General features: G+C 37.9%; 1 protein-coding gene and 1 pseudogene across 4 annotated transcripts in view; both read right to left on the bottom strand.

The window, feature by feature from the left end:
• Positions 1-20153, bottom strand: part of NRG4 (neuregulin 4) — a 118084-nt gene that overhangs the window by 27206 nt on the left and 70725 nt on the right. For all 4 annotated transcript variants that reach the window (XM_033190996.1, XM_033190999.1, XM_033190998.1 and 1 more), the window contains one exon: positions 893-1039. In XM_033190996.1, coding sequence (XP_033046887.1) covers positions 893-1039 — 147 coding nt within the window. The remainder of the gene's footprint in view (positions 1-892; positions 1040-20153) is intronic.
• LOC117071964 lies at positions 18461-18567 on the bottom strand (annotated as a pseudogene).

Here is a 20153-nt window from a genome sequence, read left to right as displayed (position 1 = left end):
AGCTGATTTCCTCCAATTTTTAATTATTCCTTGATGTAAAGTAGCTAAGAAATCAGGATCTAACAAGATACTATTTTACCTACATGTTACCTTTCTTAGCATACAAACTTCTCAAGCCCACTTGTCTCTCTTTTATGATTACCTTCAGCTCCATTTTCACAAGTATCTATGATAGAATTCAGTATGAGTTTGATAATATTAATTAATGATGACAGTTATGCCAGATAACTCCTGGACTTACTAAATTCTGTTTACTTACTTTTACAAAATTTCAAAAACAATTGAAAATCAAAACAAATGAATGAAAGTAATCTTCAGTGCATATAATTGCTTCATGCAAGTAGTTTTTTCTTTTGTCTCTCTTGTGAATTGCCAGTTTCCCCAAATTAATTGCCTTTTTGTCTGTCTCTCCAAATTGATTTAAATATCTCTGAAGTTAGGAAACATGTCTATTTTGTTCACTATTGTATTCTTTATGCCTAGCACATAGTGGGCACTAAGTAGCTGACCCTGCATATTAACCATATGTCTTAAGCTTACATGTACAGTATTGCATAAGTTGTTCCTTTTCTTTCACATACAAAATTTACTTTAAATACACCTAACCCAAATATTCAGGTACTTCTGGCATATTTGCTATAATGAGTATGGGTCTACCTTAGTAGTTTAGGTAAGTCAAGTTAAATATTGACAACAGTAACAAAGAATAAATTGAGACTGCTTATTACAATCCTTTCAAAAATGACATTAATAACAAAAACTGTATTAAAGAGATAACTAAACATAATGCAGTATCTGGAAAAATATCGAGAACTAAGGGCATATTAATTATTTAGTGGAATAACTACTTTATGCATTAGTTTTCTCAAAAGCATGCTTCTATTTTGCTTACCTGCAAAGGAAGTAGAAGGCTCCAATGATAAGTGTTACTAGGACTGCCAATGCCATGAAAGCTTCAAACAGGTTATTTTTAGTTTGGATGCTGGAGCTTGGGAGAAAAACCTCTTCACAACGAGCTCCTGTATAGTTTTCAATACACCTACAGAATACAATTTTAGATAAAGAATTGCATTCTGTGTTTCATTAGCTAGTTTGGAAGGAAAACGGTTTCCAGATGATGTGAAGAAAAAAGGAGACTAATTTTCAGATTGTGAACATGGAACAGACAGGTTTTCCTATAATGCTCACAGATCTACACTTACAATAAAACAAATGCAAATTTGTTATAATAAAACAAATTTTTACTATCTTCTTTTTCCAGTTTTCCAATTGCTTAGGAACTCCAAAGAATTACAGAGTTTTTATCTTCTAGATTTTCAATCATATAAATGTCCATACTTTATCAAAAATTTACTTTTTGTGGTATCTGGTATAATGATCTAAATGCATTTTTCCTTAAAACTGCCAACTGGTTATTCCAACCCCATTTATTAAATAATCAATCCGTGACCCACTGTTTAACAGTGCCTCCTTTAACATATGTCAGATTTATATAAATAACAGCATTTATTTCTATTCTTCAATGATCTACACCATCTAATCTGGGGCCTTTGCCACACTGTTTCAATAATATTACTTTATAATATATTTGAATATCTGGTAGTTCTACTCCTTATTACTTTTTTTTATAGAATTTTAAAAATATTCTCCACTGCCAACCAAATATTTTATAGCCAATTACCTGTAGCTCTCTAAAACTATATAACAAAAACCATAATATTTGGTATTACCAATCATTCCTTTTTCCTTGTTAATATGTTCAAAGGATTATAAAACAGAGATTGATATAAATTAATAAGAATGACACTGTTTGGCACCAGATCAATTTCAACATAGTAGCATTTAAAATAAAAAACACTTTAATATTAACGAATATTTATAAAGCAACCCAAAAAGTTATGAAGTCAAGTTGGACAACACTATACTCAGCAATAATTCTGTGTAAAAAAGTGTATGTGTGTATAAAACCAGTTTGTTTTAACCAGATTTTGTCAAGAATAGAAAGGTTGATTCTACTAAATTAATTCTCTTCCTTATTCCTTTCCAGTTTAGGTAGGTATTTAGAAATTTTATCTCTATTTCTTCCACCTTAGACTAATAAGGATACAGGCCTAGAAAATCAACATGTGAATTAACTACTAGCTTTGACAACTAATGTGATAGTCTAATAAAGCAGTATACGAATAAATAAGAGAAAAGAATATCAAGATATAGCACAAAGGATCAATTTGAATTAGATGAGCATATTAAAGATGTTTCATGAACTTCAAGTCCTACCCAATGTGAGGCAGTGATATGATTGGTGATAGCTTCCAGGGGAGGTATCAGTTAGGCAAAGCAGCAGTCTAGATTCTCTTAAACTACCATAAACATAAGATTAAGGGAACATAGGGAAAGTAAGGATAGCATATCAGTGCCAAACTTAAATGAAAGTAAAAACATTTTGGAGGGCCAGGCACAGTGACTCACACCTCTACTCCCAGCACTTTGGGAAGCTGAGGAAAGAGGATCGCTTGGGGCCAGGAGTTCAAGATCTGTCTGGGCAATACAGCGAGATCCTGTCTTTACAAAAAATTAAAAAGTTAGGCCGGGCATGGTGGCTCACACTTGTAATCCTAGCACTTTGGGAGGCCAAGGTGAGCAGATCACGAGGTCGAGATTGAAACCATCCTGGCACATGGTGAAACCCCATCTTTACTAAAAATACAAAGATTATCTGGGTATGGTGGTGCACGCCTATAGTCACAGCTACTCGGGAGGCTGAGGCAGGAGAATTGCTTGAACTGGGGAGGCAGAGGTTGCAGTGAAGCAAGATCGTGCCACTGCACATCCAGCCTGGCAACAGAGCAAGACTCCATCTCAAAAAAAAAAAAAAAAAAAATTAGCCAAGCATGGTGGTACCCGTAGTCCCAGCTACTCTGCAGGCTGAGGTGGGAAGATTGCTTAAGCCTAGGAGTTTGAGGTTGCAGTGAGCTATGATCATGCCACTGCAGTCCAGCCTAGGTGACAGAGCAAGACCTTGTCTCAAAAAATATATATATATAATATATTTAAATATATATTAAATATATTATATAAATATATAATTATATATAAATATATATTTAATTATATAAATATATTTAATATTTAATTTAAATATATATTAAATATTTATATATATAAATAAAAAATATATATAGTGGAAATTACAATTTATAAATTTTAAATATAAATTACCAATTTTTCCATAGTTTAAGTCAGTTAAGCTGAGGAGAAAAAAGATTAGATGAAAATAATTTGTTTCTTTCTCTTCCAGCTCCAATTCCTGCTTCCCAAAAGGGAAATGGAACGAACACACACACACACACACACACACACACGCGCGCACGCGCGCCAGTAGAAAGTCCACATAGAGACCACCATCACAATCTATCCATGTGCCATCACAAAATAAACACAGAAGGAAAGGGGCAGCATTCCACACAGTAAAAGAAACTGGGTGCTAAACGGTTTTCAGAAGTATCTTGAAAATAACAAAAATAAAATAAAATCCTTCTAAAATTCCTCTATTTTTCTAAATAGAATTAAGTAGGCAACAATTATTTGTGACTGCTAAAGGCTTTTTAAGGAAAAAATTTAGCCATGAGAGCAATTCCTGTCACGCTTTTAAAATAACTCTCACGTTTTAAAATAATGTTAAAGATGGGGTTCAGTTTCCATTCTCGAAAAAATAACCAGAACCATAGATAAGTAATCCTGAAATGAGATAGTATAATTATTTTTGATAAGGAAGATCTCTTTTAAAAGCTATAAACTCATTACTCATTACTTCAGGCTGTTCAAGTAAGATTGAAATTCAGGCTGGATACAGTGGCTTATGCCTGTAATCCCAGCACTTTGGGAGGCTGAGGCAGGAGGATAGCTTGAGCCCAGGAGTTTGAGACCAGCCTGGGCAACATGGTGGAGACCCCATCGCTGCAAAAAATAATAAAAATTAGCTGGCTGGTGGCGCACGCCTGTAGTCCCAGCTACTCAGGAGGCTGAGGTGGGAGAATCACTTGAGGTGAAGGCTGTAGTGAGCCATGATGGCACCACAGCACTCCAGCTGGAACAACAGAATGAGATGATATTTCAAATAAAAATAAAAGAAAGAAAGAAAAACAGAGGCTGGGCGCAGTGCCTCACGCCTGTAATCCCAGCACTTTGGGAGGCCAAGGCGGGCGGATCATGAGGTCGGGAGATCAAGACCATCCCAGCTAACACGGTGAAACCCCGTCTTTACTAAAAATACAAAAAAATTAGCCAGGCATGGTGGCAGGTACCTGTAGTCCCAGCTACTTGCAGGCTGAGGCCAGGAGAATGGCGTGAACCTGGGAGGCGGAGCTTGCAGTGAGCCGAGATTGCGCCACTGCACTCCAGCCTGGGCGACAGGGCGAGACTCTATCTCAAAAAAAAAAAAAAAAAAAAGAAATTCAAAGAAGAAAAGATAAGCCAGCTTATATGACTAACCATAAATGTTTTAACTGGACAATAAATACTTTGAGTTGGAAGGAGTCAAGGGAGTGGTGTAAATACAAGTTTGTGATCAGATCAGGGTTTATGCAAATAGAAAAAGGCATACAAAGTAAACCAAGCAACACTAGGTTGTTCTATTGTCTTACAGCTGGGATAAAGCAATCACGTGCTCTTGTGGGAAAGTAGAAACCTGATGGTAATTTTAAGCAAATCAAAGGATAAACAATCTTATCACTGTTAGGTCAAACCAGAACCTAGGGAAAGGCAAAGACAAATTCAAATATTACATTACTATCCAGGAACTGGATTGGCTAATCTAAAAATGAGTTTTAAAATTTCAGGTATTTACCAAACAAAAAAGTAAACACTGCCTACCAATGACTGTGTACAAGGATTCTACTTTTAAAGCTCTAGCTCATTTATGAAAATGTTATGACTTCAATGATAACACAATTATCAAATTTCAGGCAAACAGAATTAATCGACTCCTTCAAAAGTAAATGTGAGTTAAGTGGATATAGACAACTGGTAGTACTAGCACAGCATTTACACAAAACACAAAGAGGTCATGTTGCACCAGCATTTACCCAGAACTACGTAGCTCTCAGTCTTTATGTAAGTAACTCTCTTGCTAAATTACTTCTGGATCTTACTTCTGCACAGACTGCCAAGTAGCAAACAGTTGTGCCATCTAGTGAGGTGAATACCAAGCAATAAGGGATCACCCATGTTTTCCTGGAATTGAAGATGGATGCTGGAATAGGTACAAATACTCCAGTTGGTGAGAAATTCCAGAATTCAGAATCCAAGTTACACAAATTGGTTTTCTGACTGAAGACCGCCAATTATCTGCTCCCAAACACAGAAGCTACGTTGAGTACACTGACATGAAATACATTCATTCGATTCTATGGCACTGAAGGAAAAGTTGTTACAACATAGGAGGCCTTTCACATGAGTAAAATAACTCAGTTCTTAGTCACGTAAACAAACAGCACCATTTAGCTCCAAGAAAGATTATTGGACTGTGAAATGGAAAAAAACTGGTGTCTTCACCCTATTTCCATGCTTGTTGGCTATATGATCTTGGGCAAGTCACTTAAGACTCTGTAAAATCAAAATAACATCACGTGCTTTAACTATTTCCTAAGGCTAGTATCAGAATCAAGTAAGAATGTCTGAAAGTGCTTTGAACACTGAAACACACTATACAAATGTGTTTACGAGAAATAAAACACCTAAGAAAAATTATAAATAGAAAAGCTTAAGAGCATGGTGATCAATAAATGTGCTACCATTTCTCAGAAAAAAAAACCCCATGTTTACAATATTATAAAAGACTTCGCTAACCAAAGGGAGATGCAATGTCAGTGCCACTTCACTTGGGCTGGTCTATCCTATTGACACTCTGTGTCAATCAAAGTTCAATTTGCAACTTATGAAAAATGGAAAAAAATTAATCAAAAATAAAACTATTAGATGTGTTCAATAAAACAATATAGGCTTGGATCTCTTTAATAAGTCAGCCGGGCGCGGTGGCTCACGCCAGTAATTCCAGAAACATGGGAGGCCAAGGTGGGCAAATCACAAGGTCAGGAGTTCAAGACCAGCCTGGCCAAGATGGTGAAACTCCATCTCTACTAAAAACACAAAAATTTGCCAGGTGTGGTGGCAGGCGCCTGTAATCCCAGCTACTCAGCAGGCTGAGGCAGGGAATTGCTTGAATCCGCAAGGTGGAAGTTGCAGTGAGCTGAGATCACGCCACTGCACTCCAGCCTGGAGACAAAGCAAGATTCCGTCTCAAAAAAAAAAACAAAAAAAAAGTTCACAGCCATATAACAACACACAAATGTAGCCAAAATTCTATGAAACCCCTACCAGATTTTTATAGGCCAAGAAACAGTGAGAGAAGACGACTAACTTCTGACCTTTGCATCTTTTATTACCTAGTGCTATAAATGTAACTTTATTAAAGCCTTTATTAGATTCTTAATATGTAGAGATATTTAGCTAACATTCAATCTCACAAAATTTTTGTTGTTTAACATCACATTTATATGACATTAGCACCATTAAAAACTGATAATTATTAGTACATCAAATGTATTAGTAAATTTAAGTCCAGTTATGAAACAAAATCTTAGATTTTTTTTTTTTTTTTGAGATGGAGTCTTGCTTTTGTCGCTCAGGCTGGAGTGAAATGGTGTGATCTCAGCTCACAGCAACCACTGCCTTCCGAGTTCAAGAGATTTCTCCTGCTTCAGCTTCCTGAGTAGCTGGGACCACAGGTGTGCACCACCACACCCAACTAATTTTTGTATTTTTAGTACAGACAGGATTCCACCATGTTTCCAGGCTGGCCTCAAACTCCTGACCTCAAGTGATTCGCCTGCCTCGGCCTCCCAAAGTGCTGGGATTAGAGGTGTGAGCCACCATGCCCGGCCGCAAAATCTGATTCTTTTAGATTGACTGTTACCCAGATAACTTACATGATGAAATGAACTACATATTGTATCTAATGAACTACATATTGTATCTAAATGTACTACATGTTGGGTATAAATAAGTTTTCATAGAGAATAATCCATATTTGTCACTAGGAAGGATATTGTTTATAATTTCATTGTGAAGGACTATAATTTCTTAGCTTAAGTAAGTCACTGAAAATTGGAAACATTTTATTTACTAAAACTAGCTAAGGCACAGTGAATGAAGAAGCATGTTGAACAAATGGTGAGAGTAAGCAACAGTAGTGTAAACACCTGATCCTCATTACTGAGTGTGTGCATTCGCTAGTCTTCTCCAATGAAGACTTTTTGGGGAAAACACCCATAGAATGCTGGTTGAGTCATGAAAGTACTGAGACAAAACTTTATAATTCGTTGATTTGCTTAATGTTGTCTTTTTTCTCCATATTAACAAAATATATGATTCAAGTCTTTACTCTCCTTACTTTGCTGGCCTCAAAAAATGATCAGGGAGGAAATCTAAAACTGATCTAAAAAATAAATCTAAGGCTGGATGCAGTGGCTCACACCTGTAATCCCAGCACTTTGGGAAGCTGAGGTGGGCAGATCACGTGAGGTCAGGAGTTCGAGACCATCCTGACCAACATGGTGAAACCCCGTCTCTACTAAAAATACAAAAATTAGCTGGACATGGTGGTGGGTGCCTGTAATTCCAGCTACTCAGGAGGCTGAGGCAGGAGAATCATTTGAACCCGGGAGGCAGAGGTTGCAGTGAGCCAAGATTGAGCCACTGCACTCCAGCCTTGGCAACAGAGCGAGACTCCATCTCAGAAAAAAAAAAAAAAAGTCTAGTGCTGGGTACAGTGGCGTGCAGCTGAGTGTGTAATCTCAGTTACGTGGGAGGCTAAGGTGGGTAGCTGGCTTGAGGCCAGGAGTTTGAGACCAGCCTGGGCAACATAGCAAGATCCCTGTCTCAAAACAAACAAAAATAAGTAAATAAAAAGTATATTATATTAAAAAATCAGAAGAAAAAGTAAAACTACAAACAAAAAGTACATATATGTTTTTCTTAGTTTATCATTTTATGATAATATAGACTTGTATATACAAAGTATCTATACATAGAAATTGCTATGTGTCTGCCGGGCGCGGTGGCTCAAGCCTGTAATCCCAGCACTTTGGGAAGCCGAGACGGGCGGATCATGAGGTCAGGAGATCGAGACCATCCTGGCTAACATGGTGAAACCCCGTCTCTACTAAAAAAATACAAAAAACTAGCCGGGCGAAGTGGCAGGCGCCTGTAGTCCCAGCTACTCGGGAGGCTGAGGCAGGAGAATGGCGTAAACCCGGGAGGCGGAGCTTGCAGTGAGCTGAGATCTGGCCACTGCACTCCAGCCTGGGTGACAGAGCGAGACTCTGTCTCAAAAAAAAAAAAAAAGAAATTGCTATGTGTCAATTTTTCCTTTCTTTTAAGTAACAATTTCAATAAATATAAAATTATGTTTAAATATTATAAATAATATGTTAATGGGCCTTTTCATTGTAGAAGTGTTTCACTGTTCATGTTTTGGTAAAACTTTAAGGGTTCAAGACCATAAAACAGGAACAGCTGGAAAGACTTACACTCTTAAATCACCAGACACTCAATTAAACCACAGTTCTCAACGGACAGTATTCATGCTGGCATCTTACCTTCCCAGGCTTCAGGTCTCAACAACCTTCTAATGCAGGGAAAATCTCATGCCCCAACTTGGAATAAGACAAAGAGAAGCCAGCATCAGTTCACTTCCTGACAAAAGAAGTTAAGTATTAGAGCTGGGCAAAAGTCACAGTTGTTACTCTGCATGGTATTCCTATGTAGAAAATGAACTCTTACTGATGACATAATGGAGTATTTGCCAGCTGCCTTCCAAAGAAAATAATGGATGATAAAGACAGTAATCAAAAGGATAACCAAAATTTGGAAGCAAATGCATAATTTGGTATAACTTCATTATATAAGAAGGAAATGAGAAAATTTTAGAGTATACGTTGCCTTTCATTAGCCTTCAGCTTCTTTGAATAGCAATGAGCTAACCTGAGTTAGTTCTGAAAGGTTGTTTCTACTCTTGGATATGTGACACAAATCAGTAAGACAAACTCAGGTAAAGAAAAGTAGACCTAAGAGAGAAGGTAAGTATGTTCCCATAGTTTCATCACCATATCCTGCCATGTGTGCTTATTGTAAGCACAGTGATCTGGCAAAATGTGAGGGTTAAATAAAATTTATACTCTTTTTAAGTTTCGTTCTAAGCATGGTGAGGTCAAAAAAGATGTATCAGTTGTTACTGCCGAGAACACTAATGAATCTTTATCAGAAGTAAGGTTACTAAAATAAAAAGTGTTAACTAAATGCATAGCTAAACAGAGGAGTTGTTTCATGCATTTTAAACTGTTCTTTTATTATAAGCGTCAAGGCTGCTATTTCCATTCTTAAGGTGTTTCTAAAGATCAATCTAATTCTCGATGTTTAAAAGCATATGGTATGGTGCCAAAAGTCAAAGTAAAGAGGACTTTGTTCTAATTAATATCGTAGAGACATTCTGAACTTTGTTCTTTGAACTACAACCTTCTACTAAATTTACAGATGAAAAGGCAGAAGTCCTATCTAATAAGGGTGCCAAGAGCCAGTCTGTCTTAACCATTTGATCTTAAGAAAGCCTTAAAAATTTCTGGAGTTAATAAAACAATTCATAAAATCTTGGCAACTCCTTTTGAAAAGTGAGTTTAGTAAAACACCTAGCAAGCTCCAGCAAAATTGCTGAGAGACCAAAATACAACTGAGACAACACGTCCAATGTAGAAGCACAATAAATATTGGTTTTCAAATTATAAGTGAAACTCAACCTTAATCATTTTACTTTCATATAACTAGTGTTTCATATATTATATGTTTGTACTCTTAAACTGCTTCTCTTAAATAGATTTCAGTCTTTGTTTAATCACCTGACAAATTATAATTCCACCTATTGAAGGCTGGGGCTGCTACTATTGTAGACAGGGGACAGAACTGGGTCTCAGCCTAGGCAGCAGGGACCGTCCCATGTCTGAGCCTGTGACTGTATGGGCAGGTACTGGTTGGGAATGACCCTCAGGGTCATGGTGAAAGGTCTTGGTGAAACCAGACCTTACCAAGTCACTCTGGATAATTATTCCAATGGTAATTCTTTGCCAAGTTAAACCTCCTCCCATCACAGAGTTCCACCTCCACACTGTGCAATGTTTGGCTCTGAAGTGATCCTCTGGATGGGTCACAAGATGCATGAAGGAAAGTGAGACAGCAAGAAAAGGCCTCATCTAGCTAGGGATGCAGGGATAGGTGAAGACAAACTGCCTGCCCCCATGCTTGCTCTGAGAATCTCGTAAGTTCCAGCTGAAATGTTAAAAGATTAGGGCCTGGCTGACCTTGTGTCTAAGTTGGCCAAGAAGTCAAGGATTGCTTCCTGGATTGTTCTCTAAAGAAAGACTGAATTCAGCAGATGACAGAAAAAGATGACCAGGTGTCCTGTCAAATGCACCTTTCTGGGTTATCTGATTCTATAAGTACCTGCGATTTTCACCGTCTTCGAGCTATTTTACAACTCTGTAAATTGTAGAAAACTTATGCTAATGCAAATGAATTTTGTCCAGTATAATACAACAGATTGCCCTGTGGATACCGACTAGTTTCATATCTATTTGTAAATTCATTTCAACATGTCTGATTACCTGTACATATGTGTGTGGTTTGAATTCTCCTTTAAGCCAGTTTTGACATCTATTGTTTCCCTCATTAATCAGTTCCTTATTAACTGTAAAAACAATAAGGGTTTTGGTTTTTATAGTTTGACCATCCCATGATCTCTGTAGAAGGTGATATAGATCTATCCCTATTGGGTGAGAGATGACAGAGAATCTGGTTGTACTTTTTAAAAAATTGTCTATTTTCTTTTAGCTCAAATCAGTTAAATATGTTATGCCCACTGGGAAGGAGAACACCTCTTTGATTTTGGGCCAGAGAGATTTTGTGTTTCTGTGTTTACTCTTGACTTGTGCCAAACTTGTAGACATGAAGCTGTAAGCTCTGTCTCTATGGGTCCAAAATTCAGAAAGGCCTTTCCCTCTCATTATGTGAGATATAATATCCTATCTACAGAGGATATTATTAATTACAGTATAATGTCTCTTAAATTCAAGGAGCTCTGTTCTTATTGACTTATAGAGATAAATAAGTTCTTATGTAATTTGAATATTCTTAAAATTCCCAGAAAAAGGAAATTGGACTTCTAATGCTTTAAATGTGCTAAACTCAAATTCTTCTCACCAAAACTAAGAAACATTTTTTAAAAATCTAAGTTCATATTAACAGTAAAATTGTGAACAGTGCCACAATAAACATACGTGTGCATATGTCTTTATAGTAGCTTGATTTATAATCCTTTGGGTATATACCCAGTAATGGGATTGCTGGGTCAAATGGTATTTCTAGTTCTAGATTCTTGAGGAATCCCCACACTGTCTTCCACAATGGTTGAACTAATTTACACTCCCACCAATAGTGTAAAAGCATTCCTATTTCTCCACATCTTCTCCAGCATCTGTTGTTTCCTGACTTTTTAATGATTGTCATTCTAACTGGTGTGAGATGGTATCTCATTGTGGTTTTGATTTGCATTTCTCTAATGACCAGTGATGATGAGCCTTTTTTCATGTTTGTTGGCCACATAAATGTCTTCTTTTGAGATGTGTCTGTTCATATCCTTTGCCCACTTTTTCATGGGGTTATTGGTTTTCTTGTAAATCTGTTTAAGTTCTTTGTGGCTTCTGTATGTTAGCCCTTTGTCAGATGGATAGATTGCAAAAATTTTCTCCCATTCGGTAGGTTGCCTGTTCACTCTGATGATAGTTTCTTTTGCTGTGCAGAAGCTCTTTAGTTTAAGTAGATCTCATTTGTCAATTTTGGCTTTTGTTGCCATTGCTTTTGATGTTTTAATCATGAAGTCTTTGCCCAAGCCTACATCCTGAATGGTATTGCCTAGGTTTTCTTCTAGGGTTTTTATGGTTTTAGGTCTTACAATTTAAGTCTTTAATCCATCTTGAGTTAATTTTTGTATAAGGTGTAAGGAAGGGGTCCCGTTTCAGTTTTCTGCATATGGTTATCCAGTTTTCCCAACATGATTTATGAAGTAGAGAATCCTTTCCCCATTGCTTGTTTTTTGTCAGGTTTGCCAAAGATGAGATGGTGGTAGATGTGTGGTGTAATTTCTGAGGACTCTGTTCTGTTCCATTTGTTTTGGTACCAGTACCATGCTGTTTTGGTTACTGTAGCCTTGTAGTATAGTTTGAAGTCAGGTAGTGTGATGCCTTCAGCTTTGTTCTTCTTGCCCAGGACTGTCTTGGCTGTACAGGCTCTTTTTTGTTTCCATATGAAATTTAAAGTAGTTTTCTCTAATTATGTGAAGAAAGTCAATGGTAGCTTGATAGGGATAGCATTGAATCTCTAAATTACTTTGGGCAGTATAGCCATTTTCAAGATATTGATTCTTCCTATCCATGAGCATGGAATGTTCTTCCATTTGTTTGTGTCCTTATTTCCTTGAGCAGTGGTTTGTAGTTCTCCTTGAAGAGGTCCTTCACATCCCTTGTAAGTCTTATTCCTAGGTATTTTATTTTCTTAGTAGCAATTGTGAATGGAAGTTCACTCATGATTTGGCTCTCTGTTATTGGTGTATAGGAATGCTTGTGATTTTGCACACTGATTTTGTATCCTGAGACTTTGCTGAAGTTGCTTTTCAGCTTAAGGAGATTTTGGGTTGAGATGACAGGGTTTTCTAAATATACAATCATGTTATATGCAAACAGAAACAATTTGACTTCCTCTCTTCCTATTTGAATACGCTTTCTTTCTTTCTCTTGCCTGATTTCCCTGGCCAGAACTTCCAATACTATGTTGAGTAGGAGTGGTGAGAGAGGGTATCCTTGTCTTGTGCCGGTTTTCAAAGGGAATGCTTCCAGCTTTTTCCCATCCAGTATGATATTGCCTGTGGGTTTGTCATAAATAGCTCTTACTATTCTAAGATATGTTCCATCAACACCTAGTTTATTAAGAGGTTTTAGCATGAAGGGGTGGTGAATGTTATTGAAGGCCTTTTCTGCATCTATTGAGATAATCATGGTTTTTGTTATCAGTTCTGTTTATGTGGTGGATTATGTGTATTGATTTGCATATGTTAAACCAGCCTTGCATCCCAGGGATGAAGCTGACTTGATCGTGGTGGATAAGCTTTTTGATGTGCTGCTGGATTCAGTTTGCTAGTATTTTATTGAGGATTTTCATATCAATGTCCATCAGGGATATTGGCCTGAAATTTTCTTTTTTTGTTGTGTCTCTGCCAGGTTTTGGTATCAGAATGATGCTGGCCTCATAAAATGAGTTAAGGAGGAGTACCTCTTTTTCTATTGTTTGGAATAGTTTCAGAAGGAATGGTACCAGGTCCTCTTGGTACCTCTGGTAGAATTCGGCTGTGAATTCATCTGGTCCTGGGCTTTTCTTGGTTGGTAGGCTATTAATTACTGCCTCAATTTCAGAACTTGTTATTGGTCTATTCAGGGATTCGACTTCTTCCTGATTTAGCCTTGGGAGGGGGTGTGTGTCCAGGAATTTATCCATTTCTTCTAGATTTTCTAGTTCATTTTTGTAGAGGTGTTTATAGTATTCTCCGATGGTACTTTGTATTTCTGTGGGATCAGTGGTGATATCCCCTTTATCATTTTTATTGTGTCTATTTGATTCTTCTCTCTTTTCTTCTTTATTAGTCTGGCTAGTGGTCTATTTTGTTAATCTTTTCAAAAAGCCAGCTCCTGGATTCACTGAGTTTTTGAAGGATTTTTCGTGTCTCTATCTCTTTCCGTTTTGCTCTTAGTTATTTCTTGTCTTCTGCTAGCTTTTGAATGTGTTTGCTCTTGCTTGCCTAGTTCTTTTAATTGTGATGTTAGGGTGTTGATTTTAGATCTTTCATGCTTTCTCCTGTGTGCATTTAGTGCTATAAATTTCCCTCTAAACACTGTTTTAGCTGTGTCCCAGAGATTCTGGTACATTGTGTCTTTGTTCTCGTTGGTTTCAAAGAACTTCATTATTTCTGCCTTAATTTGTTATCTACCCAGTAGTCATTCAGGATCAGATTGTTCAGTTTCCATGTAGTTGTGTGGCTTTGAGTGAGTTTCTTATTCCTGAGTTCTAATTTGGTTGCACTGTGGTCTGAGAGACTGTTATAATTTCCGTTCTTTTGCATTTGCTGAGGAGTGTTTTATTTCCAATTATGTGGTCAGTTCTAGAATAAGTGCGATGTGGTGCTGAGAAGAATGTATATTCTTTTGCTTTGGGATGAAGAGTTATGTAGATGTCTATTAGGTCTGCTTGGTCCAGAGCTTAGTTCAATTCCTGAATATCCTTGTTACTTTCCTGTCTCATTGATCTAATATTGATAGTAGGGTGTTAAAGTCTCCCACTATTATTATGTGGGAGTCTAAGTCTTTTTGTATGTCTCTAAGAACTTGCTTTATGAATCTGAGTGCTCCTCTATTGGGTGCATACATATTTAGGATAGTTGGCTCTTCTTGTTGCATTGATTCGTTTACCATTATATAATACCCTTCCTTGTCTCTTTTGATCTTTGTTGGTTTAAAGTCTGTTTTATTAGAGACTAAGATTGTAACCCCTTCCCTTTTTTTCTTTCTATTTGCTTGGCAAATATTCCTCTATCCCTTTATTTTGAGCCTACGTGTGTCTTTGCATGTGAGATGGGTCTCCTGAATAGAGCACACCAATGAGTCTTGACTCTATCCAATGTGCTAGTCTGTGTCTTTTAATTGGGGCATTTAGCCCATTTACATTTAAGGTTAATATTGCTATGTGTGAATTTGATCCTGTCATTATGATGTTAGCTGATTATTTTGCCTGTTAATTGATGCAGTTTCTTCATAGTGTCAATGGTCTTTACAATTTGGCATGTTTTTGCAGTGGCTGGTACCCGTTTTTCCTTTCCATGTTTAGTGCTTCCTTCAGGAGCTCTTGTAAGGCAGGCCTGGTGGTGACAAAATCTCTCAGCATTTGCTTGTCTGTAAAGGATTTTATTCCTCCTTTGCTTATGAAGCTTAGTTTGGCTGGATATGAAATTCTGGGTTGAAAATTCTTTTCTTTAAAATTCTGTAAAGGATTTTATTTCTCCTTTGCTTATGAAGCTTAGTTTGGCTGGATATGAAATTCTGGGTTGAAAATTTCTTTTCTTTTCTTTCTTTAAAATTTCTTTTCTTTTCTTGGCCCCCACTCTCTTCTGGCTTGTAGGGTTTCTGCAGAGATATCTGCTGTTAGTCTGATGGGCTTCCCTTTGTGGGTAGGTAACCCGACCTTTCTCTCTGGCTGCCCTTGACATTCTTTCCTTCATTTCAGCCTTGGTGAATCTGATGATTATGTGTCTTGGGGTTGCTCCTCTTGAGGAGTATCTTTGTGGTATTCTCTGTATTTCCTGAATTTGAATGTTGGCCTGTCTTGCTAGGTTGGGGAAGTTCTCCTGGATAATGTCCTGAAGAGTGTTTTCCAGTTTGGTTCCATTCTCCCTGTCACTTTCAGATACACCAGTCAAACATATGTTTGGTCTTTTCACACAGTCCCATACTTTGTTCCTTTTCATTTTTTTTCTCTAATCTTGTCTTCATGCTTTATTTAATCAATTGATCTTCAATCTCTGATATCCTTTCTTCCACTTGAATGATTCAGCTGTTGACACTTGTGTATACTTCACGAAGTTCTTGTGCTGTGTTTTTCAGTTCCATCAGGTCATTTATGTTCTTCTCTACACTGGTTCCTCTAGTTAGCAATTCCTCTAATCTTTTTTCAAGGTTCTTAGCTTCCTTGTATTGTGTTAGAATATACTCATTTAGCTTGAAGGAGTTTGCTATTATCCACCTTCTGAAGCCTAATTCTGTCAATTTGTCAAACTCATTCCCTATCCAGTTTTGTTCCCTTGCTGGCAAGGAGTTGTGATCCTTTGGAGGAGAAGAGGAGTTCTGGTTTTTGGAATTTTCAGCCTTTTTGCACCAGTTTTTCCTCATCTTCATGGATTTATCTACCTTTGATCTTTGATGCTGGTGACCTTTGGGTGGGGTTTTTTTGTGGACAGCCTTTTTGCTGATGCTATTCCTTTCTGTTCGTTTTCCTTCTAACAGTCAGGCCCCTCTGCTGCAGGTCTGCTGGAGTTTGCTGAAGGTCCACTCCAGACCCTATTTGCCTGGGTATTGCCAGCAGAGGTTGCAGAACAGCAAAGATTGCTGCCTGTTGCTTCTTCTGGAAGCTTCATTCCAGAAGGGCACCTGCCAGATGCCAGCCGGAGCTCTCCTGTATGAGGTGTCTGTTGACCCCTGCTGGGAGGTGTCTCCCAGTCAGGAGGCACGGAGGTCAGGGACCCACTTGAGGAGGCATTCTGTCCCTTAGCAGAGCTTGAGCACTGTGCTAGGAGATCTCCTGCTCTCTTCAGCGCCACCAGGCAGGAACGTTCAAGTCTGTTGAAGCTGTGCCCACAGCCGCTACTTCCCCCAGGTACTCTGTCCCAGGGAGATGGGAGTTTTATCTGTAAGTCCCTGACTGGGGCTGCTGCCTTTCTTTCAGAAATGCTCTGCCCAGAGAGGAGGAATCTAGAGAGGCAGTCTGGCTACAGCAGCTTTGTGGCACTGTGGTGGGCTCTGCCCTGTCCAAACTTCCCAGCAGTTTTGTTTACACTATGAGGGGAAAACTGCCTACTCAAGCCTCCAGGTGCCCCTTTCCCCCCCACCAAGCTCAAGCATTCCAGGTCAACTTCAGACTGCTGTGCTGGCAGCGAGAATTTCAAGCCAGTGGATCTTAGCTTGCTGGGCTCTGTGGGGGTGGGATCCACTGAGCTAGACCACTTGGCTCCCTGGCTTCAGCCCCCTTTCCAGGGGAGTGAACAGTTCTCTCAGTGGTGTTTCAGGCACCACTGGGGTATGAAAAACTCCTACAGCTAGCTCGTTGTCTGCCCAAATGGCCACCCGGTTTTGCGCTTGAAATCCAGGGCCCTAGTGGTGTAGGCATCCGAGGGAATCTCCTGGTCTGCAGGTTGCGAAGACCGTGGGAAAAGCATAGTATCTGCGCCGGAATGCACCATTCCTCACAGTCCCTCAGGACTTCCCTTGGTTAGGGGAGGGAATTCCCCGACCCCTTGTGCTTCCCAGGTGAGGTGACACCCCACCCTACTTCAGCTCACCCTCTGTGGGCTGCACCATCTAACCAGTCCCAATGAGATGAGCTGGGTACCTCAGTTGGAAATGCAGAAATCACCTGCATTGATCTCCCTGGGGGCTGCAGGCCAGAGCTGTTCCTATTTGGCCATCTTATCACTGCTTTCTTTTGGGAACTTCCCAATCTTCTCTTCTAGCTTTTCTCTCTTTTTTTCTTTCTTTCTTTTTTTTTTTTTTTTTTTTGAGATAGAGTCTCACTCTGTTGCTCAGGCTGGAGTGCAGTGGCGTGATCTCGGCTTACTACAACCTCTGCCTCCCACGTTCAAGCAATTCTCCTGCCTCAGCCTCCCAAGTAGCTGGGAATACAGGTGCCTGCCACCACACCTGGCTGATTTTTGTATTTTCAGTAGAGACAGGATTTCATCATGTTGGTCAGGCTGGTCTCCAACTCCTGACCTCAAGTGATCTGCCCACCTCAGCCTCCCACAGTGCTGGGATTACAGGCATGAGCTACCATGCCCAGCTTCTTCTAGCTATTTTGAAATATACAATAAATCTAACAGTATTTTTGTACTCATTCACTAACCTCTCTTCATTTTCCCCACATCCACCCACTACCCTTCCCAGCCTCTGGTAACCATATTCAATTCTCTGCCTCCCTGAGATCAATATTTTTTGGCTTTTGCATATTAGTGAGAGCATGCAGTATTTGTCTTCTCATGCCTAGATTATTTCCCTTAACATAATGACCTATGGCTCCATTCATGTTGCTGTAAATGACGGGACTTCATTTTTTTATGGTTGAATAATATTCTATTGTGTATATACCTACATTTTCTTTATCTATTCACCTGTTGATGGACACTTAGGTTAATTATGTATCTTGGCTATCATGAATGGTACTGCAATAAACATGGGAGTGCAGACAACCCTTTGATATACTTTTTTATTTTTTGGGATATATACCCAGCAGCAGGATTGCTGGATCATGTGGTAGATAGAGGAACCTCCATACTGTTTTCCATAGTGGCTGTACTAGTTTACATTCCCAATAGTGTACTACCATTCCCCTTTCTCTATATTCTCACCAGTATCTATTACTTTTTCTTTTTGGTAGTAGCTGTGTTAACTGGGGTGAGATGATATCTCATTGTAGTTTTGATTTACATTTCCCTTACAGTTAGTGATCTTGAACATTTTTTTCATCTGTTGGCCATTTATATGCGTTCTTTTAAGAAATGTCTATTCAGATTATATGGCCATTTTTTTCAACTAGCAATAATTGCGCCTCAGATAAACCTCATTGGCTACAATACTGCCACTGCATAAAGCTATATGTCCATTTTTTTCATCAGATTATTTGGGCTTTTTTTTTCTGCAGAATTGTTGGAGTTCCTTATGCATTCTCATTACTAATTCCTTATGAGATGGATCACTTGCAAACTGTAGGTTGTATCTTCACTCTGTTGACTATTCCTTTGCTGAGCAGAAGCTTTCTAGCCTGACGTAATCCCATTTATCTATGTTTGCTTTTGTTGCCTGTGCTTTTGAGGTCTTACTAAAAAAAAACCTTTGCCCAGATCAGTGTCCTGAAGCATTTCCCCCTATGCATTCTAATAGTTTCATAGTTTCAGGTTTTACATTTAAGTCTTTAAAATCCATTTTTGTGTATGGTGTATAGACAGTTAATAGCATTTGCCTGTGGTTATATCAGCAAAACTCATTGTACTATTCTTTTATCTCCAAATTGAGTGGATTTTGACCTCTCTTTTTCTGTAGTTGGGCTGTTTTAATGACATTTATTTGAACATATGGGTTTTGAAGAGAAGTACACAAACAAGATAATTTTATCTTGGTGCCCCTTTAATTATTATTTGTCAAGGTCAAAATAGCTAAACTTAGAATCTGGTTTAAAAGTTTATATTTTATTGAAAAGGTTACATTTCCTGCTTTAATCATAACTGAACTGCATAAGACCAGTAAAATGCTGACCCCAAAAAAGTTGTAAACAATGATCATTCATTGGTTACCCAATTATGATACATTTTATTTTCTGGATATTAAGAGCTTAACTTGAATAAGAAGTCAAACTGAATATACTGTATTTTAATGTTTAGCTTTTGTATGTCAAAGTAAATTTACTAAATTATGCTTTCATAACATAAATTTATTGACTCCTATATATGCCCATTCTCAATTAATTTAATTAATTCTTATTAAAACAAGACAAATTACAAAGAATTCATCTGAAACTGTACTGCAAATGGTAACTTAAGCTTCTTTGTTAGCTTTTATATCCTACAGCCACCACATGGGAGACTTTCAGAATTATTTTATTGATAAGTCAACTAACTTACCATTTTTTCTTGAAAGATGTTTGTGACTGTATATAAAGTATCTAAATATTACCTAAATTTTATTGACTGTTTTTACTATTTTTCACCTGATAAGCTTTTAGCATGTTCAAAATACATATATGAGAAAGAATTTGGCTTAAAAAGGTCTACAACCTAGAATTGAACAAGAACCATGTTCAGTAGTAAAAAAGTTCATTTCAGAATAAAAATAAATGGAAAAGAAAGCATGTCAAGGAATTTCACAAAGCACACAAGAAACTTTCAGCTTTTCCAAAATGTCTGGACTCCAGAGATAGGGAAAACAAAAATGGAGATTAGTGAAAGCAGAAATAATGTGGGTGGGTTTAAAAATACTGGGAAAATTCAAAATGAATACATTTTTTTCTTTGAGGATTTTTTTTTTTTTAACTGATGTTAGTTTGTACAGGTTGAGTATCCCTAATCCAAAAGTCTAAAATCTGAAATACTTCTGATCTCAAGCATTTAGGATAAAGGATACTCAACCTGTATAATCAAATACAGCAAACCAGCAGAAAGTATAAGGAAGAATACACTCAGTATG

The sequence above is a fragment of the Trachypithecus francoisi genome, unplaced genomic scaffold (genome assembly GCF_009764315.1).
Source record: "Trachypithecus francoisi isolate TF-2019V2 unplaced genomic scaffold, Tfra_2.0 Lachesis_group3, whole genome shotgun sequence".
NCBI classification, from domain to species: Eukaryota; Metazoa; Chordata; class Mammalia; order Primates; family Cercopithecidae; genus Trachypithecus; species Trachypithecus francoisi.
This window is presented reverse-complemented; position numbering and strand designations above follow the sequence as displayed.